This window comes from Giraffa tippelskirchi, chromosome 4 (genome assembly GCF_054371585.1).
Source record: "Giraffa tippelskirchi isolate mGirTip1 chromosome 4, T2T-mGirTip1v1.2.pri, whole genome shotgun sequence".
Lineage (NCBI taxonomy): Eukaryota > Metazoa > Chordata > Mammalia > Artiodactyla > Giraffidae > Giraffa > Giraffa tippelskirchi.
In genome coordinates this window covers 167,167,349-167,194,316 of record NC_137278.1, presented here as the reverse complement: position 1 = coordinate 167,194,316, position 26,968 = coordinate 167,167,349, and the positions used below count along the sequence as shown (strand labels likewise).

Genomic DNA, 26,968 nt, shown 5'->3' with positions numbered 1-26,968 from the left:
ACAGAATAGGGCTGTCCAACAGAACTTGCTATGCAGATGGGAATCTTCTAGGCACTGTCCAATATGGTAGCCTCCAGTTACATGTGGCTACTGTGTATCTGAGGAACTGAATTTTAATTTTAAGTTAAGCAACTGTATGTGGCCAATGGCTACTGTACTGAACAGCACAGGTGTAGAGAGAGCTGGTATATATAGAGGGAGGAGTTCCAAGTCAAGGTGACCTTAAAGAATGCTCAAACTACCACATGATTGCATTCATCTCACACGCTAGTAAAGTAATGCTCAAAATTCTCCAAGCCAGGCTTCAGCAATATGTGAACCATGAACTTCCAGATGTTCAAGCTGGTTTTAGAAAAGGCAGAGGAACCAGAGATCAAATTGCCAACATCCGCTGGATCATCAAAAAAGCAAGAGAGTTCCAGAAAAACATCTACTTCTGCTTTATTGACTATGCCAAAACCTTTGACTGTGTGGATCACAATAAACTGTGGAAAATTCCGAAAGAGATGGGAATACCAGACCACCTGACCTGCCTCTTGAGAAACCTGTATGCAGGTCAGGAAGCAACAGTTAGAACTGGACATGGAACAACAGACTGGTTCCAAATAGGAAAAGGAGTATGTCAAGGCTGTATATTGTCACCCTGCTTATTTAACTTACATGCAGAGTACATCATGAGAAATGCTGGGCTGGAAGAAGCATAAGCTGGAATCAAGATTGCCAGGAGAAATATCAATAACTTCAGATATGCAGATGACACCACTCTTATGGCAGAAAGTGAAAAAGAACTAAAGAGCCTCTTGATGAAAGTGAAAGAGGAGAGTGAAAAATTTGGCTTAAAACTCAACATTCAGAAAACTAAGATCATGGCATCTGGTCCCATCACTTCATGGCAAATAGATGGGGAAACAGTGGAAACAGTGACTGACTTTACTTTTTTGTGCTCCAAAATCACTGCATATGGTGACTGCAGCCATGAAATTAAAAGACGCTTACTCCTTGGAAGGAAAGTTATAACCAACCTAGACAGCATATTGAAAAGCAGAGACATTACTTTGCCAACAAAGGTCCATCTAGTCAAAGCTTTGGTTTTTCTGGTAGTCATGTATGGCTAAGAGAGCTGGACTATAAAGAAAGCTGAGCGCTGAAGAATTGATGCTTTTGAACTGTGGTGTTGGAGAAGACTCTTGAGAGTCCCTTGGACTGCAAGGAGATCCAACCAGTCGATCCTAAAGGAAATTAGTCCTGAATATTCATTGGAAGGTCTGATGTTGAAGCTGAAACTCCAATACTTTGGCCACCTGATGCAAAGAACTGACTCATTTGAAAAGACCCTGATGCTGGGAAAGATTGAAGGCGGGAGAAGAAGGGGACAACAGAAGATGAGATGGTTGGATGGGATCACCAACTCGATGGACTTGAGTCTGAGTAAACTCCGGGAGTTGGTGATGGACAGGGAGGCCTGGCATGCTGCAGTCCATGGGGTCGCGAAGAGTTGGATATGACTAAGTGACTGAACTGAAGGATGTAAACAGCCTGGGACTTGTTGAAAGCCTGGGGGCAGATTTAAGACTTGGAATGCTAGGAGGAGGGGGTCTAGGAGGTGCTAGGAGGAAGGGGTCAGAGATAAATCGATTTTACCTAGATCACAAGGTCAAGGAAACCCTGAGCTGACAACAGAGTTGCAAAAGTATTAGAGAGAAAAAGGGATAGAAGGTCCTTACACAGGCAAATTGGAGTTTCTAGAAATGGTGAATTTTTTTGGTTTGTTTTTGTTTCAGAACCTAAGTTAACCAATGGCTATTTGTATCTGTGCACAAGCATCTCATGGAGAATTCATAAGAACAACAGTTGTAATGCACATGGTAGGTGTTACTAAATATCTGAGCAACCAGATGACCGAGAGCACAGTAGGCTACATCAGCCACCGGCATTCTCTCCTGTATATCTTGCAACATCCCTGGGAAGAATGCAGGGGTTAATTCCCATTTCAGAGCTGACAGGACTGAGGCTCAGAAAGGTTATGTGATAAGTCCAGGAGAGCTGAGATTCTTGATCGTTTGGTTCACCCAACCTGTCCTCCTATCTGAGAGGCTTTATCTAGACTCTCCATTGCAGTCTCTGCCGGGGCGCAGGGGATCCAAGAGAATGTTGCAGGACCACAGAATAGGAATGCTCTCTGGCTGGATTCTTCCTTCTCCCACTGCCGAGGGCTCACAGTCCCCCTTCCTAGACTGGGAGCCTTTCTACAGGGGAACCCAGATCAGGTTCTCTTTAAGTCCCCCTGCCTGCCACAATGCTTGCCACACAGCCTGTCTCAGTCAATACTGCCCAAACGAATAAATGAACCAGCAAAAGTTGTTTCTTCGTTGACTTTTTTAAAAAGTTGTTTTCACTTTGGATAACTAGCATTAACCCATCACACAAACATTTTTCCCTCCCTAAATCACCACTGAGCATCTTCACATTTTTTGAGTGAAGCCAGTTCTCAGCCACTTGGTTTCAGACTCTCTGGGGTGGTTCCTTCAGGCCTAACATTACTCTGTTTTTGTTTTTGTTTTTCTTGCTCATGATATATCTGTTGGGGATCTGAAAAGGAAATTTCTGAAACTTAAACATCTTCTTGTTGTTTCAGTACACTATACTCACACTCAGAACACTGGTAAGGAATAATGGTGCAGGACAAGACTGCCTATTTTTTTGTTGGCAGGTGCAGAAAAAAATTACACATGGTGAAAAGAAGCTAATAAAAGGAGAAAGAGTTTAGACGTATTGACTCAAATTGAGTGCTTTCAGGATGTAAAATATCTAGGTTTTTATCTATCAAATAAACACATGATGAGTCTTTTTTTTTCCATTGGAATACAATTGCTTTACAATGCTGTGTTAGTTTCTGCTATACAATGAAGTGAATCTTAAAGGAGGTTCCAGCTGCCTGCCTTGGCCTGCTGAATATGAATGTTCAGTGGTAATGATTTTCTGTAGAGATAACTAAAGAAAATGTGTGGAATGTATTTTCATCATAAGTGGATAGAGAACGGTCAGGTCTGCAGTGATAGTACAAATTGTACTACCTCCAGTTGAGGACTCCCAGACCTCTATGTTGATGATACAAGGCCCCTTCACAGTTTTTCCAAGTCTCACATGTTGCTAACCCAAGCCTGTCCCACTGACATCCACATAACATACTTTCCAGTTCAAGAACCACCTCTCAGAGAAAGAAGTTACTCTGTGCAAATTAAGTACTGAGGAAATTCAAGGTAGACATTCGCTTTTATTTTACAGCATGTCCAAATTGTTTGAAAATTTTAATCTTTGGTATTACTCTGTTTTGGCATTTGGCTTGGTGCTGCTTTTTTAACAATTGTTTGACATTTTAATGGCAAAGTAACCAAAGTATTTACTGTGGTAACCTAAAAAAAATTGAATTATTTAAAACATGCTTAAGAACTACGCATCCATTACTGAGAAGGGGAAGAAAAGGAATAAGCTGGGTGAGGTTGGACTCACCTTCCCAAAGCTGGCAGCATTAACAGGCTGGGTGTCATTCTTCTCACAGAAATCCAGGTAATGCATGTAGAGGGCACTGCGGGGGATGCACACTCCTTCTGCAATCTCGTAGTTCTCCTCCAGCCTAGGGAAATAAAAGCTTGATGAGAGAACCCAAGCAAGAAGGACTTGTACTTTCTAGTCCTTCTCCAGAGCTGGGTAGGCCTGAGAAATAACTCTTCTACTTCAAATGAGAAAACTGAGACCCAGGAAGACAAAGCAATCTGCCTGAGGTCAGGCACAGAGTTGGCAGGATCAGACTCCTGGCCCCTTCGGGTACTATCTCAGGTCACTTTTCCAATGCAAATTCCTAATCTCTTTCCTCTGCAGGGTCATTGACCTGACCGCCTTCTGGGTGAATCAGGTTCCCCCCAACTCCAAGCAATGATACAGAATCTTGCAGGTGTCCCCCTTTACCCAAGTACCCACTGTGTAGCCATCTCTAATAGGTGTCAAAATCTTAGAACTTCTTGGCTAATGAGAGCAGCAGAGTGAGACAGCCAGGGAAAACAAACACCCCACGACAGGCTGGGAAGCTCGAGAGGCTCTGACCTGCTCACTGAGGGAGGTTTTATGACCACGGCAAGGAGCTAAGCTGTTTTCTTTAGGCTCACCTTCCCTGCTGTACTGAGATTATATCATATGATTCCATAGCCATTACCTTCTTAATGACTATAGGTTAGGGGTTCAGGGTACCACACTGTGGGCAGATTCTTTACTGTCTGAGCCACCAGGGAAGCCCAGGGAATTTCCACCTGGGTTCAAATTCCAGCTTTGGCACTTGCTGGCTTGGTGACCTTGGGCAAGTTATTTAACCTTAGCCCTCAGTTTCTTTCTGGAGGTATCAACTGTAACTACCAACATCTGATTGTTGATCAGATATAATGTGTGACATGAACCAGCATGGGGCTTGGCATGTAGTGAGCACTTAGTAGGTGTTGGACTTCATTATCATCCACTCTCCCTCTCCATAAAACATTATTGAACACTCAGATGTCCAGAATTTGTGCTAGATACTGGGGACATAAGAGTAAACTAGACAGTTTTTTTCCCCCCTCTTTAACCCAAACACCAAAACATAGACATCCAATCATCAAGTTCCCCCTCAGTAAGTCAACCATGAAGAAAACAGAAGACAACAACACATTGGTGGTCACTGTGAATGTCAAGACCAACAAGCACCAAATTAAACAGGCTGTGAAGATTTTGAGAACAAGCTTATGGTTGCCAGCGGGAAGGAAGAGGGATAGGGATAGTTAGGGAGTTGGGGATGTACATGTACACACTGCTATATTTAAAATGGATAAACAAGTACTATATAGCATAGGAAACTTTGTTCAATGTTATGTGGCAGACTGGATGGGAGGGGAGTTTGGAGGAGAATCAGTTCAGTTCAGTTCAGTCCTAAATCATGTCCAACTCCGCGAACCCATGGACTGCAGGACGCCAGGCTTCCCTGTCCATCACCAACTCCCGGAGCTTGCTCAAACTCATGTCCATTGAGTCGGTGATGCCATCCAACCATCTCATCCTCTGTCATTCCCTTCTCCTCCTGTCTTTAATCTTGCCCAGCATCAGGGTCTTTTCCAATGAGTCAGTTCTTCACATCAGGTGGCCAAAGTATTGGAGCTTCAGCTTCAGCATCAGTCCTTCCAATGAATATTCAGGACTGATTTCCTTTAGGATGGACTGGTTGGATCTCCTCCAAGGGAGGATGACTCTCAAGAGCCTTCTCCAACACCATAGCTCAAAAGCATCAATTCCTCAGCACTCAGCTTTCTTTATGGTCCAACTCTCACATCCATACATGAATATTGGAAAAACCATAGCTTTGACTAGATGGACCTTTGTTGGTAAAATAATGTCTCTGATTTTAATATGCTGTCTAGGTTGGTCATAGCTTTTCTTCCAAAGAGCAAGCGTCTTTTAATTTCATGGCTGCAGTCACCATCTGCAGTGATTTTGGAGCCCCCAAAAATAAAGTCTCTCACTGTTTCCATTGTTTCCCATCTATTTGCTATGAAATGATGGGACCAGGTACATGATCTTCATTTGTGAATGTTGAGTTTTTAGCCAGCTTTTTCACTGTCCTCTATCACTTTCATCAACAGGCTATTTAGTTCCTCTTTGATTTCTGCCATAAGGATGGTGTCATCTGCATATCTGAGGTTATAGATATTTCTCCCTGAAATCTTGATTCCAGCTTGTGCTTCATCCAACCTGGCATTTCACATGATGTACTCTGCATATAAGTTAAATAAGCAAGGTGACAATATACAGCCTTGATGTACTCCATTTCCCAATTTGGAACCAGTCTATTGTTCCACGTCTGGTTCTAACTGTTCCTTCTTGACTTGCTTCTTGACTTGCACACAGATTTCTCAGGAGGCAGGTAGGTAAGGTGGCCTGGTATTCCCATCTCTTGAAGAATTTTCCACAGTTTGTTGTGATCCACACAGTCAAAGGCTTTGGCGTAGTCAATAAAACAGAAATAGATGTTTTTCTGAAACTCTTGTGCTTTTTTTATGATCCAACAGATGTTGGCAATTTGATCTCTGATTCCTCTGCCTTTTCTAAATCCAACTTGAACATCTGGATGTTCTCAGTTCATGTACTATTGAAGCCTCACTTGGAGAATTTTGAGCATTATTTTGCTAGCGTGTGAGATGAGTGCAATTGTGTGGTAGTTTGAACATTTGTTGGCATTGCCTTTCTTTGGGAGGAGAATGGATACATGTATATGTATGGCTGAGTCCCTTCACTTTCACCGGAAACTATCACAACATTGTTTGTTAATTTGCTATTCCCCGATGGGGCTTCCCTGGTGGCTCAGATGGTAAAGAACCCGCCTATAATGCGGGACACCCAGGTTCAATTCCTGGGTCGGGAAGACCCCTGGAGAAGGGAATGGCAACCCACTCCAGTATTTTTGCCTGGAGAATTCCATGAACAGAGGAGCCTGAAGGGCTACAGTCCATGGGGTTGCAGAGAGTCAGATACCACTGAGCGACTAACACTTTCACTTTTCAGTACAAAATAAAAAGTGTTTTTTTTAAAAAAAACAGGCTGTGAAGAAGCTCTATGACATTTATGTGGCTGAGGTCACACCCTGATCAGACCTGATGGAGAGGAAAAGGCATATATTCAACCAGCTCCTGACTATGATGCTTTGGATATTGCCAACAAAATTGGGATCATCTAAACTGAGTCCAGTTGGCTAAGTCTAAATATAAAAGTTTTCACTATTGAAATAAAAAAAGAAGAATGTAAGCATCCAAAAGAATCAGCCTCCCTTGTCATGGACACGCTGGAAGGTTAAATTTCTTTTTCAACAAAACTGTTGGGGCACATGACAGTTTGGGGACTTCTCTTTGGGCCCTGCTGCCTTCAGAGCATGAGGCACACACTGTTCAATAAACTCACCAACAGAAAATATTTCTACTTTGATGGTGAACTGAATTTTAGGAAACAATCCCAAGTCATTTGGAACCAAGTTTGAGGGCTTAAGTGACTGGAATACCCTTTTCTCCCACTGATTTTTTCTACGGGGTCAGAAATAAGGCATGATGCTAAAGCAATGAAGCAAATGTCCTCAAGTGGCTTCTAACTTTCTCTGAGGGCACTTGCCAAAGAAGTGGTTCAGCGCTGTCGTAACTGAAGAGGAATGAGGACACGGCCTCCCAAGGTGCCCACTTGAAAGGGCAGTGGTCCTTCAGCTCATTGCAACATGTGGTTGAGAGAAAATCAGTTCAATCATTTCATATTCCAAGTGCGTGGATGACGCAGACAGTCAAACAGCCCGAGGGACGCTCGGATAAGTAAAGACGCCTGTGCTGACCGATCGGTCCCAGGTCATCTCACCCACTCCCCCTTTTTCCAGGAAGGGGAATGCTGAGTAACGCCTGACAATTTTTAAAAGTGTTCCAGGAAATACTTGATGCAATCCCTTCTAGGCAACCTAATTCCTTGAGGCTGGGGTGGTGTCTGATTCATTTCTGCATTTTTAAAGTCCAGCAGACTTCTGGGTACACAGCAGGTGCTCAGTAAATGTTTGCTGGATAGATTGTTTCAGTCATACATTCCTTCAGCAAATATTTATTGATCTCTTATCACCCACCAGGTGTGGGGGATGCTGTGGTGCACAGGATGGTCCTTGTTTGTACTTGGAGAACTGATGAATGGTGGACAGTGTATAAAAAAGCTTCTGAGGTGGCACTAGTGATAAAGAACCCGCCTGCCAATACGTGGGCTTGATCCCTGTGTTGGGAAGATCCCCTGGAGGAGGGTATGGCTAACGACTCTAGTATCCATGCCTGGAGAATCCCCATGGACAGAGGAGCCTGGTAGGCTAGAGTCCATGGATCACCAAGAGTCGGACATGACTGAAGTGACTTAACACAGCACATAGCATAGACAGATAAAGATAAGGGTCATCTTCAACTCAATAAATATATTTGAGTGCCAAGCAGTGTTCTAGACTTTAAGGAATCAGTGGTGAACAAAACAAAGGCCCTTTCCTGAAAGAGCTTACATTCTGTGTGTCCCCAGCATCATGAATCAGAACTCAAAGGGTGTTTCCCTGTGGAATAATGGTTTCACTTAGAGATTAGGTTTTACTTAGAGATTAGATTAGTCTCTATCCTGAACCTTGGGGCTGGTGTGAATGGGGATCAGCCTTTTAATGGATCTCTAAATGCCATTCACAGTATAGTCTCCCTAAAAAAGTGAAGTTCAAAGGTCCAAACAACCAGCTTATACACAAACTCGTGGGGATCATCTGAAAAATGCAGCTTTCACAAAGTGGGGTCTCACAAACATTCTTTGTTTGGCCTGAACACTGTTGGCCCAACTTTTAAAATTCAGGACATTTCACATAAGAAGCTGGATTTCTGGCTTCTTTTGAATAGGCTGAGATCTGGCAGCACTCAGCCCATATTCCCGCATGACAACAATTGGCCAGAGTTACATGTACCCTGGGGTTGGCCAGAGTCCTCCCTCCTCACTATTTTTCTTACACTCAATCTATTTTCTGTTCCCTGTCTGCCTCCTGTAGGCTCCTATTGACATAAGACACAATCTATGCCCTAGTTTACTTTGCAGTTTATTTGAGGGAGAATAACACACAGAAATAAGAATATTTAAGTACTACAAATTCCCAACCACAACAGATGAGGAAGGTGGGAAAACAGAGAAATTACTGTGTAGATGGGAACAGATGATTATGGTTCCACCGTTGTAACAACAACAAAAACAGTATCATCTGTTGAGCTCTTATTAGGTGCCAGGCACTGGGTATGGATTATCTCTCAATAGCCATATGATGGAAGTGTTATGCCCATATTTTAGATGAGGAAACTGAGGCTCAGAGGGTGAAATTCATTTGCCTATGGTCATGCAGGTAGTAAATGGGAGAGTTTTTCACACTCTGAACCACTGTGGTATTCTGCCATGGTAGATGGAGGGGGTTCCAGGCAAGGAGAACAGCAAGGATAAGAGACTGATGTGGCACAAGCTTTGGATGATGGAGACACTGGTATGAGTGGAGAATGGGGTGTGTAAAGGAGTATCTACAAGGAGAGAACTGTGGGAGAGGGGGCACGGAGAATCCTTGAATGCCACATAGGAGAATATGGCTTGGCATAAGAGTTAGCAACCTTCAGAGTTGAAGAGTTACTATGAGAATGGTGTTGCTTTGAGAGACAACCCTTCTGCCATCAGGCCCTCTGGGAGCACCCAGGACCTCAGACTTAGGGCAAGGAAGTACACCAGGGCATATGATACCAGTAGCAGCTGCATGGTGAAGTGAAAGTTGCTCAGTTGAGTCCAACTCTTTGCAACCCCATACAGTCCATGGAATTCTCCAGGCCAGAATACTGGAGTGGGTAGCCTTTCCCTTCTCCAGGGGATCTTCCCAACCCAGGAATCAAACCAGAGTCTCCTACATGGCAGGCGGATTATTTACCAACTGAGCTATCAGAGTGAATGGGACCAACTGTGAGAACACGGCCAGCCGTGGGTGGGGTGCACTGTCAGTAAGAGGCAACCAGCTCTGCTGTGGAGCTGTGCTGGTGAACCCTCAGTGGCTGCTCATGGATGCCCACAGCCAAAAGCAGTACCCGGATGTAGACCAGCCACTTTGAGGATAAGAGCCACAGGATAAAGACTGGGTTGCAAGAAACAAGAGGAAGCCTGCATCCTTGGTGACTTGCTTAAGCACCTGCTCCAAGCATGGACTTCCAACATCTGGGCATGAAACAGAGAGAATAAAACCTCAAGTGCCAGGGCTTCCCTCATAGTAAAGTGGTTAAGAATCCACCTTGCAATGCAAAGGATACCAGTTTGATCCCAGGTCCAGGAAAATCCACTTGCCACAGGGCAACTGTGCACCACAACTAATGAGCCTATGCTCTGGAGCCTGTGAGCTGCAACTACTGAGCCCACAGGCCACCACTATTGAAGCCTGCATGCCCTAGAGACCATGCTCTGCAACAAGAGAAGCCACCGAAATGATAAGCCCTCACACAGCAACTACAGAATATCCCTCACTTGCCACAACTAAAGAAAGCCCATGAGTGGCAACAAAGATCCAGCACAGCCAAAAATAAAATAAATATTTTAAAAAATAAGTTACTATGATAGTGTTATTTTCAGAAGGTAATGGAGTGGTACTGAGAGAACTGAAAAAAAATATTCAGAGGCAGGAAGACCCAGGTGTTTCTAGGATGCTGTAGGAATAATAACAATGTTATCAAATACAATGGAATACTACTCAGCCATAAAAAAGAATGACATAATGCCATTTGCAGCAACATGGATGGACCTAGAGATTATAATATTATACTGAGTAAAGTAAGTCAGAAAAAGACTAATACCATAGATATCACTTACATGGAATCTAAAATATGATACGAATGAACTTATTCACAAAGCAGAAACAGACTCACAGGCATAGAAAACAATTTTATGGTTACCAAGGGGAAAAGGGGTGGGGAAAGGATAAATTAGGAGTTTGGGATTAGCAGACACCAACTATTATATATAAAACATATAAACAACAAGAGCCTACTGCATATTATAGGGAACTATGTTCAATATCCTATAATAAACCATAATAAAAAAGAATATGAAAACAAATATATATGTTTAACTGAATTACTTTGCTGTATACCAGAAACTAACACAATATTGTAAATCAACTATACTTCAATTTGAAATGTAATCAACAACATTAACTAGCATTAATTGAAAATCTAGTATGTTGTATTTGCCAGCAATAGATTGAGTATAAAAGAATGTTAAAAAAAAAAAAAACCAAAACAACCCAATCAGGTCTCATAATCTTCATCTTAGACTATTGAGAGTTCCATTAAGGGATTTCCTTAGAAAACTTTACTTCAACTCTTTTGGCCATTGTGTTGTGGGACATTTTCCAGTCTAATGCATACACAAGAACAACCTGGGCAGTTGGAACTTTGTGCATAACCAGCTACCCAGAGCAGGGAAATACCACTTTTTGCTTATCTTTGCTAATGATTTCCTAAAATTAATTTTGGCAAGAAAAATCCATAGACACTTTCACAAACATGCACTTTAAACCATTTGGAATTCATCTTATAAAAAGCATATGATCTTTAAAATTACAGGAAGCTTAACTTTTCAAAGCATGGGAGTGCCATGATGGAATTTATTCTCTGGAAAACTCACCTAGTACCTCTATGATGGTTGGACAAGGGGGACTAATGAAGCCTGGCACTTAGTGGATGACACTAGTACCTGTCAAATGAATGAATGAACAAATGAGATCAGGTTGGAGTGACTTTAATAGTTGGGGCAGGAAATGATGGAGTGTGGACTGAAGGAGTGGCTGAAGGGGCAGAGATAACCCGTAGGGTGTGGGTCGCATGCCAGATGTGAGAAGGGTGGGAGCACCCTGGGAAGCCCTCAAATTTTACTGGGCTGAATGGGTGGAAGGAGGCTCCATCCCCATGATTAATAAATGCCAACAAAGCAAGTTATGGGTGGGGGGAAGGATAATGCTTCCAAATGTGGTGCTCAAGGGCATGGGCTCCCAGGTAAATTCCTGCTCCCCCACTCACTGGTTACTTCACTTAACCCTCTGTGCTAAGTCGCTTCAGTCATGTCCGACTCTGAGATCCTCTGGACTGTAGCCTACCAGGCTGCTCCATCCATGGGATTCTCCAGCCGAGAATACTGGAGTGGGCTGCCATTCCCTTTTCCAGGGGATCTTCCCAACCCAGGGATCGAACCCTTGTTTCCTGTGTCTCCTGCACCGCAAGGGGATTCTTTACCTCTGAGCCACCGTGGAAGCCCTAAGCCCCTGTGCCTCAGTTTCTATTTGTTGTTTATGTGGCTTGTTTGCTTACTTAATCTGTCACTATGGAGTCAGGATTAAATATGAGATCAAGTTTAAAATACATGTCATTAACTGAAACCATAGCTACAACAAACAGTTTGAATCATATGGGTGTAAGTCACAGTTCACACAGGCTAAGCTAATGAAGCAGCTACCTGCCAAAGACCACAGCCTTCTAAAATAACCACATTCTTATCCATGTTTTGTTTCTCTTACTGAAGCTTCTTCGCCTCAAGGTATCTAGGTGGCTTATGACTATGAAGCATTTTAATGAGCTCTAGGAGCGAAGAGATGTAATTGGCGTTAAGGGCGATTTTGATGCTTGATGAGCTTCTACAGGAATAGCATCATGACACCGTTCCCCAAACCTCCTCGCAAACTGCAGAAGGTCCGTGCGTGTACCGAAGTTGCTAATTGGAATACCAGCTTCCCTGCCCAAGGCATGGTAGAAAGAAAGGCAGTTAATTATATCTCTTCATATCTGACGAAATTTCCCCTTTTCCTCCTCACTTCTACAGGACATCATTAGTCTGGCCTGGTGAACAACACTCCATTATACCTGGATTTTTTTTTCTTTAATGATCACAAAAACATTCTACTTCTTCCATTTTCTGATCTTCTATTTAACAACTTGATCATATTTGAATTGAGCCTATCCTATTATGGAGGGATAATGACCTCAATCCACTCACCAACACAAGTCATTATCTGCAGTATACATTGTCAAAATGCCTCCTCACCAAGTTTCAGCACACAGCATCTGGGGGCACGTGCTGGAAGCTTCGTATTAGCGCTTTACAGTGAAGAGCAGATGTCTCAGCTTGTAGCGTAATTTTTCCCTCTGCTCTCATTTTAAACCTATTTTTCTTGTATATTCACATGGGCTTTCAGTCTAGCCTTTGCTTCTCAAGTCCTTGTAGATATGTCTGGGACAGAAAAACTTTTTTCTTCTAGTTTACCAAAAGTAAAGACAACAGGACAGAGGATGACATGGTTGGATGGCATCACCGACTCATTGGACATGAGTTTAAGCAAACTGTGGGAGATAGCGGAGGACAGGGAAGCCTGGTGTCGTGAAGTAGATGAGGTGACAAAGAGTCGGACACCACTTTATAACTGAACAATAAAAAGACGCCAGGATTCTTTTTTTTTTTTTTAACTTGCTAAACATCATAATTTATTACTGAGGTTATCAGAGAGATCTGCGACTGTAAAATATGCGGGAAAAATAAACTGGCCAAGCACTCAGAGCCAGACAATAGTCTCATCCCTTCAGTGGCTCCTCTCTATCTCTCATACAAGCCCAAACTCCTTGCCTTGACACCCACAGCTCCTTCTGTCTGACCCCTAACTACTTCTCCATCTCCAGCTTCTTTGGCCTCACTCCCCTACATAGACACTTCTCTCCAGACCCCTGGACTGTCTGCCACTCCTCAAACACACCTTGCCACATTCCACCCTACTATACACATTCCCTGGCCTTCCCACCACCGGAGGGGACCCCCTCTGCTAGCCTCACTCTTCAACACTCAGTGGAAATTTTCTTCCACAAAGCCATGTTTAATTCCTACACAGCCCCATCTGCTAAACACTAATTTCTTCCTTGACAAATTCACATATTCATTCATTCGATAATATGTAGAGTGCTGAGTTACATCAGTAGGAAGCATCTTACTTGAGGAGATACATCCTCTGCTCCCAAAGCTCTCACTGCCTCCTGGGGATTTCCAGAGCTCTTCCCATCTTTTCATGGCTCTAACAGCTTCACTGAGCGAAAGCAGTTTTACATCAGGGATCACTGAGCTTGAATCCTCCTCCATCACTGACAAGCACTACTGTCTCAGGTGTGTTACCTGAACTCTCAGACTCTCACTTCCCTCATCTGTAAAAATGAAGGGAATGGTATCCAACACTCATTTCCCAAGGCTGCTGTAAGGGTAAAACAAGAATTCATGCACAGCCCTCAGCCCTCCGGCTGGTATACACCGATCACTCAATGGAGGGTAACTATGTTATTGTGGAATATTCAGGTAACCCTTCACATCTTAGACTCAAAGCTCTTTGAAGACTGGGACCAAATCACATTCCTATTTAGTCAGCGTAGTTCCTGGCACTGTGCCCTGAACATGGTCAGTAATACAGTGGATGGTAGGAAGAAGAAGGGAGTAGGGATGGGGGGAAGAAAAGCAAGCTTTTGCACAGATCCAAAAAACAAAAAACTTAAAAAAAAATTTTTTTATGTGGACTATTTTTAAAGACTTTAATGGGTTTGTTACAACACTGTTTCTGTTTTATGTTTATTTTTTGGCTCTGAGGCACGTGGGATCTTAGGTCCCTGATCAGGGATCAAACCTGCATTTGCAGGGGGTGTGGGTTTGATCCCTGGTCAGGGACCTAAGATCCCACATGACTCACAGCCAGGAAAAGTCCCTCAAAAACCTTTTTACAAAAACTTCAACACTTGGGTGGTCAAAGGGAAACCTGTTTACATTAACAGATTTGATTTATATATGTTTTCAAGTGCCTTGTCTGTACCAGAGATGCTCATACTTGCTGTCATTATTCCCTCAAGATGAGTAACATTATCCCCAGGACGTGGAGGAAGAGATGGCAGGCTAAGTGACTTGCCCCAAATCACAAGGCTGGGAAAAGCCTGCCTCAGAGTATGAACTCAGGGGCGACCCTTACAAAGCTCTCACTCTGTGCTAGGAACTGATATCCATCTGCTCAGTGAGTCAGTGTTTACCTATTGAGCACCTACTATGTGCCAGGCACTGGAGAATACAGCAGTAAACAAGGAGACACAAACCCCACCTCTGCTTTTAGGAAGCTGACAGTTTCTCAGAAGGTAGGTGGGAACCCACAAAGAACGATCAGTTCAATTCAGTTCAGTCGCTCAGTCGTGTCCGACTCTTTGTGACCCCATGAACCGCAGCACGTCAGGCCTCCCTGTCCAACACCAACTGCCGGAATTCACCCAAACTCATGTCTATTGAGTCAGTGATGCTATCCAACCATCTCATTCACTGTCATCCCCTTCTCCTTCTGCCCTCAATCTTTCCCAGCATCAGGGTCTTTTCCAAGGAGTCAGCTCTTCACATCAGGTGGCCAAAGTATGGAGTTTCAGCTTCAACATCAGTCTTTCCAATGAACACCCAGGACTGATCTTTAGGATGGGCTGGTTGGAACTCCTTGCAGTCCGAGGGACTCTCAAGAGTCTTCTCCAACACCACAGTTCAAAAGCATCAATTTTTCGGCACTCAGCTTTCTTTATAGTCCAACTCTCACATCCATACATGACTACTGGAAAAAGCATAGCCTTGAGTAGACGGACTTTTGTTGACAAAGTAATGTCTCTGCTTTTTAATATGCTGTCTAGGTTGGTCATAATTTTCCTTCTAAGGAGGAAGCGTCTTTTAATTTCATGGCTACGGTCACCATCTGCAGTGATTTTGGAGCCCCCCAAAATAAAGTCAGCCACTGTTTCTACTGTTCCCCCATCTATTTGCCATGAAGTGATGGGACCAGATGCCATGATCTTAGTTTTCTGAATGTTGAGTTTTAAGCCAACTGTTTCACTCTGCTCTTTCACTTTCATCAAGAGGCTCTTTAGTTCTTCTTCACTTTCTGCCAGAAGGGTGATGTCATCTGCATATCTGAAGTTATTGATATTTCTCCCGGTAATCTTAATTCCAGCTTGTGCTTCCTCCAGCCCAGCATTTCTCATGATGTACTCTGCATATAAGTTAAATAAACAGGGTGACAATATACAGTCTTGACACACTCCTTTTCCTATTTGGAACCAGTCTGTTGTTTCATGTCCAGTTCTAACTGTTGCTTCCTGACCTGCATACAGGTTTCTCAAGAGGCAGGTCAGGTGGTCTGGAATTCCCATCTCTTGAAGAATTTTCCACAGTTTATTGTGATCCACACAGTCAAAGGCTTTGGCATAGTCAATAAAGCAGAAATAGATGTTTACTGGAACTCTCTTGCTTTTACGATGATCCAGCGGATGTTGGCAATTTGATCTCTGGTTCCTCTGCCTTTTCTAAAACCAGCTTAAACATCTGGAAGTTCACGGTTCACGTATTGCTGAAGCCTGGCTTGGAGAATTTGGCGCATTACTTTACTAGCGTGTGAGATGAGTGCAATTGTGCGGTAGTTTGAGCATTCTTTGGCATTGCTTTTCTTTGGGATTGGAATGAAAACTGATCTTTTCCAGTCCTGTGGCCACTGCTGAGTTTTCCAAATTTGCTGACATATTGAGTGCAGCACTTTCACAGCATCATCTTTTAGGATTTGAAATAGCTCAACTGGAATTCCATCAACTCCACTAGCTTTGTTCGTAGTGATGCTTCCTAAGGCCCACTTGACTTCACATTCCGGGATGTCTGGCTCTAGGTGAGTGATCACACCATCGTGATTATCTGGGTTGTGAAGATCTCTTTTGTATAGTTCTTCTGTGTATACTTGCCACCTTTTCTTAATATCTTCTACTTCTGTTAGGTCCATACCATTTCTTTCCTTTATTGAGCCCATCTTTGCATGAAATGTTCCCTTGGTATCTCTAATTTTCTTGAAGAGATGTCTAGTCTTTCCCATTCTGTTGTTTTCCTCTATTTCTTTGCATTGATCACTGAGGAAGGAGCTTCCCTTGTGGCTCAGCTGGCAAAGAATCTGCCAGCAATGGTGGAGATCTGGGTTCAATCCCTGGGTTTGAAAGATCCTCTGAAGAAGGGAAAGTCTACCCACTCCAGTATTCTGGCCTGGAGAATTCCATGGACTATGTTGCATGGGGTCACAAAGAGTTGGAAGGATGATCACCAGATGATAAATAAGTCCAAAATGGTGACTCATGTGGGCTCTAGGTAGGCTTGAGTCAGATTCCCCAAAAGTCCAAAACAAACAAACAAAACCCACCAAATCTGTTTTATTAAACGAACAATTAAATCCAAGATTTGCTGTTGGGTAGACAAACATGGGCTTCTCTGGTGCCTCAGATGGTAAAGAATCCGCCTGCAATGCAGGAGACTGGGTTTGATCCTTGGGTTAGGAAGATCCCCTGGAGAAGGAAATGTCAACCCATTCCAGTATTCTTGCCTAGAAAAATCCCAGGAACAGAAGAGCCTGGTGGGCTACAATCCACGGGGTTGCAAAGAGTCGGATATGACTGAATGACTAACACTTAAACTGTCTTCAGACAAACACGAGTTCATGTGGGTCCCTGGTATTTCTCCCAGGACCTCGGCTGGCCCTGCCTCCCCTTGGTTGAGGGTCTTCTTAGGAGTCAGACATTTCCCCAACTCTGGCAGAGTGAGACTGGGAACCTCTGCTTTGTTTTCCTTCTCTTCGAAGAGGGGTAAGAGTCCGGTCTTCTCTATAAGTATCCATGGGATCCAAGGAGCTTGGTTGGTGACATCAGCTGGGGCAAACTTGGCACACCACAGGTGTTGGCTCAATCTGTTTAGTTTGGTCGGTGCTCAGCCATGGACTGAATCAGGTATTTATTTCTGCCATTGTAATGACTCAACACGGCGAAGGCAATGGCATTCCACTCCAATACTCTTGCCTGGAAAATCCCATGGACGGAGGAGCCTGGTAGGCTGCAGTCCATGGGGTCGCGAAGAGTCAGACACGACTGAGCGACTTCACTTTCACTTTTCACTTAAATGTATTGGAGAAGGAAATGGCAACCCACTCCAGGGTTCTTGCCTGGAGAATCCCAGGGACGAAGGAGCCCAGTAGGCTGCCGTCTCTGGGGTCGCACAGAGTCGGACACGACTGAAGCAACTTAGCAATGACTCAACTGGACCGGAATCTGGAGTAATCTAATCCAAATCTCGTTTCTCTCCTACAAGCTACCAAATTGGTATTCCAGAAAGGCCTGGCATTAGCCACAGTCTGGCATCAAAAACGCTCTGTTCATTTTTTGATTAATCAAGTCTTTTTTTTTTAATAACAGAAACTAGGCACAATTGCACTCATCTCACACACTAGTAAAGTAATGCTCAAAATTCTCCAAGCCAGGCTTCAGCAATACATGAACCGTGAACTTCCAGATGTTCAAGCTGGTTTTAGAAAAGGCAGAGGAACCAGAGATCAAATTGCCAACATCCGCTAGATCATCAAAAAAGCAAGAGAGTTCCAGAAAAACATCTATTTCTGCTTTATTGACGATGCCAAAGCCTTTGACTGTGTGGATCACAATAAACTGTGGAAAATTCTTCAAGAGATGGGAATACCAGACCACCTGATCTGCCTCTTGAGAAACCTGTATGCAGGTCAGGAAGCAACAGTTAGAACTGGACATGGAACAACAGACTGGTTCCAAATAGGAAAAGTAGTATGTCAAGGCTGTATATTGTCACCCTGTTTATTTAACTTATATGCAGAGTACATCATGAGAAATGCTGGGCTGGAGGAAGCACAAGCTGGAATCAAGATTACCGGGAGAAATATCAATAACCTCAGATATGCAGATGACATCACCCTTCTGGCAGAAAGTGAAGAAGAACTCAAGAGCCTCTTGATGAAAGTGAAAGAGGAGAGTGACAGTTGGCTTAAAGCTCAACATTCAGAAAACTAAGATCATGGCATCTGGTCCCATCACTTCATGGGAAATAGTGGGGAAACAGTGGAAACAGCCCCATTTTTTGGGGCTCCAAAATCACCGCAGATGGTGATTGCAGCCATGAAATTAAAAGACGCTTACTCCTTGGAAGGAAGGTTATGACCAACCTAGATAGCATATTAAAAAGCAGAGACATTGCTTTGCCAACAAAGGTCCGTCTCATCAACGCTATGGTTTTTCCAGTAGTCATGTACGGATGTGAGAGTTGGACTATAAAGAAAGCTGAGCGCCAAAGAATTGATGCTTTTCAACTGTGGTGTTGGAGAAGACTCTTGAGAGTCCCTTGGACTGCAAGGAGATCCAACCAGTCCATCCTAAAGGAGATCAGTCCTGGGTGTTCATTGGAAGGTCTGATGTTGAAGCTGAAACTCCAATACTTTGGCCACCTGATGTGAAGAGCTGACTCATTTGAAAAGACCTTCATGCTGGGAAAGATTGAGGGCAGGAGGAGAAGGGGATGACAGAGGATGAGATGGCTGGATGGCATCACTGACTCAATGGACATGAGTTTGGATGGGCCCTCGGAGTTGGTGTTGGACAGGGAGGCCTGGTGTGCTGTAGCTCATGGGGTCGCAAAGAGTTGGACAAGACTGAGCGACTGAACTGAACTGAACTGAGGCAGTGTAATAAGAGAGTGTTGCAAGTTCGGCGTTGTTGCTAACCCATCTGTTGGGGCCTAGGCTAGGGGTTGGCAGCCAGAGTGCTGGTGGCCCCAACTGGCAGCAGAGGAGATTTTGGCACTATCCTCTACCATAAACCACCCCTTTCAATCTTCCCTTTCCATCTAGTACCTGTCTACTCATCTCCACCTCACCATTACAAATAGGATTGCAGAGAACATCATATGTGCTCCCTTGCACACCTGGGGAAGTGTCTCTCCATGTCAGTATCCAGGTGTGGATGCATATATTAACATGTTTTTAGTTTGCGGGATTGCAGAATTGCCCACTCAAAAGGCTTTATCATTTTATACCTTCACCCACAGCATAAAATATTTTCTAAAAGTAAGAACCTAGCTCTACAACGTAGCATCTCATTCTCTGAGACCCTTCATGTTGTCCTGTTTATCTTTCTCCATCTCTAGGTGAGGGTTTCTAGCTGGACTAAGTCACATGGGCTAGGTACCACCATTATCTATCACTTCTGGTTACATTCACAACTAAGAATGTTTAGCCTCTCTTTCTGGAAAGAGGTGGTCTAACTCATATTTTGGAAGCAAATAAGGTTATGCTTTGTTGTTGTTCTGTCACTTAGTTGTGTCCAACTCCTTGTGACCCCATGGACTGCTGCATACCAGGCTTCCCTAACCTTCACCATCTCCCAGAGCTTGCTCAAACTCATGTCCATTGAGTCAGTGATGCCATCCAACCATCTCATCCTCTGTTGTCCCCTTCTTCTCCTGCTGTCAATCTTTCCCAGCATCAGGGTCTTTTCCAATGAGTCGGCTCTTTGCATCAGGGGCCAAAGTATTGGAACAGTACCCAGCCCAATTTTCTACCTCTGGCCTCTGAGGACACTTTAAAGAGAAACACCAAATTTATCTTGTTTCATATTGATTTGAGATATTGAAAGCCTAGCAATCATCCGAGCCTAATTTTTATTTTTCAACAGAAAGGAAAATATATCCCATGCAAGTGACAGCATGGTCTTCCATTCCCCTCCTTTGAGGAAGGCCCTTCCTTTACCCGGAAACTGCAGATGGTGAAGTGTCTCCACTCTGATGGCACACAGAAGCTCCGAGTGACACCGATCATGGGGGAGGTGTGTGAGAGGGCGGAGCAGCGGAGGAGGACATGTGCTGGCCGCAAGCTGGCTGGGACAGTGGAATGGGCTGCTTCCCCAGCTGAAATCCTCCTTGTGAATAGAGGTTATTGTGTGGCCAGGATTCCAGCAGGGCTCACCATCCCCAGTGGGTTGGGCTTGACTAACCTCATGACCGAGGATGCTGGAAAGTGTTTGGCGGAAGGCATTTGACAATATTTGCCTGTTTTATGCTGGGGGCTGCCTCCAGATCATGTGACTCTGCTTATTTTCGGCAGCTTGGCTGCTATATTATTTGTTCTTAGAGCAGGGATGGTCTCTGGGGCCATGGGGAGGGGGCTGGAGTCCAGGCTGGGGAAGGCAAAAGAAGTAGATGGCTCCTAACCCAACCCTAGAAACAAGCCAAGCATCCCGGGTGAGCTGGGCACTGTCAGGCCAGCAGCTACCACCTGGGTGGTGAGGCCAGGGTCCCTTCCTGGTTCTGCCCAATACCCCTAGAGAAAGGGGACAACGTGAAGGATGTAGATGCCTCAAAGGATGAGATGCCCTGTCGTGGAGCAACGTTCTTTTTTTTTAAAAGCATTTGTACTGAGGCTGTATATAAAATGGTAAGGCTGTTAGAGTGGGCAATTTTGCAATCCTGTTAACATTTTCTGTGCGTGCAGCACTTCCACTGCCTGATACCCATACAGAAGAAACACATCAGCAGGTGTGTGAGAGGACATATGAAGATGTTCTTTGGGGCTCTGCATATAATGGCGAAGATGAGATCTGGACACAGCTAAATGCATGTCAAGAGGGAAATGGCAAGACTTCCCTAGTGGTACAGTGTTTAAGAATCTGCCTTTCAGTGCAGTGGGTGTCTGTTTGATCCCTGGTTAGGGAACTAAGATCCCACATCCCTCAGGGCAACTAAGCCTGAGCTGCAACGGAAGAATCTGCGGGAAGAAACTGCCTGCCTCAACTAAGACCCCATGCAGCCGAATAAATAATTTTTTTAAAAAAAGAGGGAAGTGATGAAAGGAATTCTGCCTCGGTCTTACATGAAATACTGCATAGTGATTAAAATGAGGTTGTTCTTTGTAGACTAATCTGGGTATAGCTTGAGGATATGCAGAAGAAAAGCAAGCTGAGGAAGAAAGCAACCTACACATCAAGACAGTGTGACAGGTTGTGGAACTATATTTTCGGTGTTATATATCTGCATTCTTTTATAAAGGAGAAAATACTAAATAAAAAACACAGTTCAGAAACTTCTATCAGTACATGTGTGTTAGTCACTCAGTCATGTCAGACTCTTTGTGACTGCATGGACTGTAGCTCACCAGGCTCCTCTGTCCATGGGATTTCCCAGGCAAGAATACAGGAGTGGGTTGCCATACTCTCCTCCAGGGGATCTTCCTGACCCTGGGGATCGAACCCAGGTCTCCTGCATTGGAGGCAGATTCTTTACCATCTGAACCACCAGGAAAGTCCATCCTACCAGTACATATGCATGTAAATGCATAGGTAAGGGACAGTAAACACACACACACTTGTATGCATGTATGCACAAACATCCACACACACACATATTTCTCATTGGTAACAGCGTTGCTTTGGAGGACAAGGGAAGGAACTACGTGAAGAAAGGACTTTAACCTTATCTGTAATGTTTTTGTTTTTCAATAAGGAAATTCATTTTGTGTAAAGAAAATAAAATTCAAATGTAAATGAGTATCTGTTGAATTTACTTGCATCCCACCCTCTTCTAAAAACTTAACAAAATAAGAAAAAGGAGAAGAAAATTAGACAAAGAGGTTGAAAAGTATAGAAACATCAGATTTAGCTCTGGACTTTTTGGCAGCCAGAGCAGAAAGCGGGCCTAGTATAATTTATGCCATTTTCCCTTGTAAAATGGAGGGTGTCTTCAGTTCCTTCTGATAGACAAAGTTTTATACTGAAACTCTAGTCTAAAACAATTTACTTATGTGGAACTTGATGTAAGAGGTCACATATCCTCCGCCATGGTTTTGAGCATGACTGTCTCATCACTTCATGGCAAATAGGTGGGGAAACAATGCAAACAGTGACAGACTTTATTTTCTTGGGCTCCAAAATCACTGTGGATGGTGACTGCAGCCATGAAATTAAAAAACACTTGCTCCTTGGAAGAAAAGCTATGACCAACCTAGACAGCATATTAAAAAGCAGAGACATCACTTTGCTGACAAAGGTCCATATAGTCAAAGCTATTGTTTTTCCAGTAGTCATGTATAGATGTGAGAGTTGGACTATAAAGAAGGCTGAGTGCTGAAGAATTGATGCTTTTGAACTGTGTTATTGGAGAAGACTCTTGAGAGTCCCTTGGATAGCAAGGAGATCAAAGCAGTCAATCCTAAAGGAAATCAATCCTGAATATATATTGGCACGACTGATGCTGAAGCTGAAACTCCAGTGCTTTGGCCACCTGATGTGAAGACCCAACTTGTTGAAAAAGACCCTGATGCTGGGAAAGATTGAAGGCAGGAGGAAAAGGGGATGACAGAGGATGAGATGGTTGGATGGCATTACCGACTCGATGGACATGAGTTTGAGCAAGCTCTGGGAGATGGTGAAGGACAGGGAAGCCTGGCATGCTGCAGTCCATGGGATCACAAAGAGTCAGACACAACTTAGTGACTGAACAACAGCTGTTTCTAAGTTTAGAGAAATGTCCTGTTTCTTCTTCCCTGCTGTTTACAGTTTCCCTGCCTCCTTCTCCCATCTCATCAGTGTCACTGTCTTCCTTGCTGGCTAAGCTCCCACCACACAGACCACCTTCTGCAACTCCCTGAACAAGCTCTGCCTACTCCACCCTGGAGAGAGTGAACAGGTCGTGGTGCATGCCTGGGTTACCTTTCAGGACTGAGGCATCCTTCCCCACTGCTGAAAGATTGACTGCTGGGGAGTCGACCTCAGCAGGACTGGAAGGGAACTGCCTCGCCCAAATTTATGCCCTGTTCCTGGGGGCTGCCTACCTGCTGTGAAGAGTGAGGTGCAGGAATAAAGGCCCAGATGCATCGTCTCAGTTAGTCTCTGAAGGGCTTATCTCTGACAGGCCACCCCAGCTCAGAACTCCCTGTGGGATCACCAAAGCCACTGCCATAGCCCCTTCACAGCCCAATAACCCTCCTTACACCCTTGTGGTGTCAATATTGGGCCCCTAACAAACCACCTGCACACACGGTTCTGCTCAGGGTCTGCCTCTGGGAGAGCCTGACCCACACTGTCCCCTCTACTGAGAACGTTTCCCTGATTTTAACACTATCATGATGTAGTGAGGACTTCTTGTCACATAAATATCCACTTAGATGTCACTGCTTCAAGGAAGCTTTCCCTCACTATTCAACCTAAAACACCCTCTGAGATACTATCATCTCAGCCAATTCTAATTCTTCACTCTGCACTTATCTCCATCTAATATATTCCTTGCTTATTTATTTATCATTAATAATTTTTTAAATTGTTACCCAAATTTTTCCTTCATCAGCCCCTATTCTTGGTCTGTCTTATCCACCACTGCATTCTCAGAGCCTAGAATAGGGGCCAGCAAACAGTAGGTGCTAATATTTCTTAATTTAGTGAATGACTGAAATTCTATCTTAAAAATATAAAGGGAATTGGAGGAAAATTTGAGGTTTGAACAACCTGATGCCTCTTGATAATAATAAGACTAAATTTTACAAATTTTCAAACCTGATTTGGCTCTGAAAACAGATTTTTTTTTTTCATAAAAACAAATCCACTGCCTGGCTTTGTGAATTGGAAGATAAAATTTCTGGAATGACATGTGGGACTTTTTATTTAGAAAAATAAATATTTTGTATAGACTTAGGTGCAGTGGGAGAACTGACTATATCAGGAAGGAGAGAAGCCCCATTCCAGGATGTCCTTGTGGGACACAGAAGGAAGAGGTCTGCTGAGTGATCCACAGTTGCTAAGGTTTATCCAGCATGCACTCTTCTCCAGACACTGTTCAAGCCCTCTGTACATACTCATTCATTTTCTCTTTGTGACTACATTATGAGAAAAATACTACTGCCATCCCCATCTTACAAGTGAGTAGACTGAGGCACAGAGAGATAAAGGACCTTGCCCAAGGTCACATGGAAAAGCACAGCTGGGAGTTAATTCCTGGCAGTCTTCCCAGGTGGTGCTAGTGGTAAAGAACCTCCTGCCAATGAAGGAGATGTAAAAGATGAGGGTTTGATCCCTAGGCTGGGAAGATCCCCTGGAGAAGGGCATGGCAACACACTACAGTATTCATGCCTGGAGAATCCCATGGACAGAGGAGCCTGGTGGGCTGCAGTCCATAGAGCTGCAAACAGTTGGACATGACTGAAGCGACTTAGCACACGTGCACACAGTCTGATGTAAGAGATTACACTATCGACAGCCTCTCTGTTGCCAGGCAAATGTCAGAAGATCACAGAAAAACAGATGTGAACAAGGTGATTTTCTTCTAGTCCCTTTCAAATTTTTCACTCTGAAATGTACAATGTGTTCAGATGATTAAACCAAGAATGTCTGCTGATTTCTAGCATTTCTAGAAACTCTCACTCCCGAAGTCTTTTATGTTGATCCTTCACTCAATGTGCTGGCATTGTGGGAATCTGTGTGGCCATAATTTTGGTGGAAGTGTGTAGGGAGAGATTTGAACAGGGAAGTAGAGTAGAATATTAAATAAAGCAATAAAGCAGCAAATGCAGTGAGAAAAGTAATGTAGGGGAAAAAAAAGAGAAGGAAACAAGCCAAAAGACTGGAAATGGAGCTTTTGAAAACAACCTTTGCTATCCTTGTAGCAAAACAAGCTGACTATTGAGACTCTTGTTGGAGAAGATTGAGTTGCATTCCTGAATGCTTTCTCCCAACGTTGTTTTCCTCTCACCTGTGGGTGGATTAGTCAAAAGAATCTGATATGATTTGCTCATTAAAGCCCATCTGCTTCCTTTTCTGATCTGGTCTCTCCATCCTTCCTGACTTTTCTCTTCCTTTTTTCTAAAGCAAAGGTTTTGCAGTTAAAGTGATCCAGCCAGGTTCCTGCCTCTGCCACTTCATGGCTGTGTGTATATTTGGGTAAATGATTTAACTGCCTAAGCTTTATTTTTCTCATCTGTAAAATGGGCATAACAATACCAACTTGACAGAATTGTAAGAATGAAATAAGACACTTGTACAAATTGCCTAACATGTAGCCTGGCACACAGTAGATTCATCCCTTTCTCTCTCCTTCCCCTTAATTTCTCACTTCCTTCGCCTTTGTGGGCTACACTGCTAGAAGAAGTAATAGCCCTTAACAGAAAAAATCCTCTGAGGGGTGAGTGTCAGGTGTTCCTGTAGCCTTGGTGTTCAAAGCTACAACATAATTTGTAAGTCAAGCTCTTAGAGGAGAATTTACCTGTAAGTATCAAACATGAGTGCAAACACTTAAACCACATCATTAACTGTTACATCAAGTCCAGGAATTCCAAATAGTAAAGGGAGAGCCACTCAAGTAGATAATTTGTATTCATGTTATTAATGTCAAAAATAATTATAGTATGAAGTGTTAGTCACTCAGTCATGTCCAACTCTTTCATGACCCCATGGACTGTAGCCCACCAAGCTCCTCTGTCCATGGGATTTCCAAGGCAAGAATACTGAAGCCGGTAGCCATTCCCTTCTCTACGGGATCTTCCTGACCCAGGGACAGAACCCAGATCTCCTGCATTGCAAGTGGATTCTTTACTGTCTGAGTCACCAGGGAAGCCCCAATTGTAGTATAGTTGCAATTAATTATTAATTTATTGAGGTTTCATTGGTAAGGGAGAACAGACCTATACCTCTATAATTGGCTGCAACATTATTTATTAAAATAATAGATTCTATTCAAGTCAATAACATCCATGTGGAATCCAGTCCTCGCCAGTGTTTTGATGTTGGGAAAATAAATCTACTCCCAAATAAAATAAATACGAAAATTTAAATCTCCAGGCTATATCTAAGTTGAGTATTTTTTACACACCTGCAAATTAAATTGATTGCATATGGGCTATTGGATGTCAAGTTACTATGACATTCCAACTGATATGCTGTGCTATTGGCAAGAAGACCAGTTACATGAGCTTCGCATCAAGAGAAAACTTGCTCAGAATGGAACTTACCATTGCAGAGTAGCAGGAGTGGAGTGGGGCTTAGATGCTCTGTTATTTTCTTTTTCCTCATCTGTTAAAAGAAAAAGAAGCGAACTTCAGTAGGAACTCTCCCAAGTTTCAAAAGACTACGTTCTCCTCAAATGTTGATGCTTTGAGAGCAATGGTATTTTGGCTTTTTCAACATAACAGATTTATCACACTTTAACAAGAAAAAAAGGAGAAACTGACTTTTACAGAAAAATCTTATATCAATTTGTATTTTTATTTGACATAATACCTTATAGTTTGAAGAGCTAGCTCCATCACTGAATAGTATGACTGCACTCCTCCAAATCCTAGAGACATGAATGTTGGTTAACTTAAATCTATCATGGTAATTTTATATCCTCTAACCCATGATGGATCAGGTGGGGCATGTGACATGGTGATCTGGACTATCAGATTAAGAAGAAGCCCTGTGGTGCTTTTGGGAAAGTTATTTTTTTCCTAACAAAAAGG

The 26,968-nt window shown here is 43.4% G+C and overlaps 1 protein-coding gene across 18 annotated transcripts in view; it reads right to left on the bottom strand.

Moving 5' to 3' along the window:
* RFX4 (regulatory factor X4) overlaps positions 1–26,968 on the bottom strand; it is a 169,526-nt gene that overhangs the window by 101,655 nt on the left and 40,903 nt on the right. For all 18 annotated transcript variants that reach the window (XM_081591311.1, XM_081591304.1, XM_081591306.1 and 15 more), the window contains exons 3-4: positions 26,480–26,540; positions 3,511–3,634 (exon numbers count right to left, since the gene is read on the bottom strand). In XM_081591311.1, coding sequence (XP_081447437.1) covers positions 3,511–3,576 — 66 coding nt within the window. In that variant the 5' untranslated portion in view covers positions 3,577–3,634; positions 26,480–26,540. The remainder of the gene's footprint in view (positions 1–3,510; positions 3,635–26,479; positions 26,541–26,968) is intronic.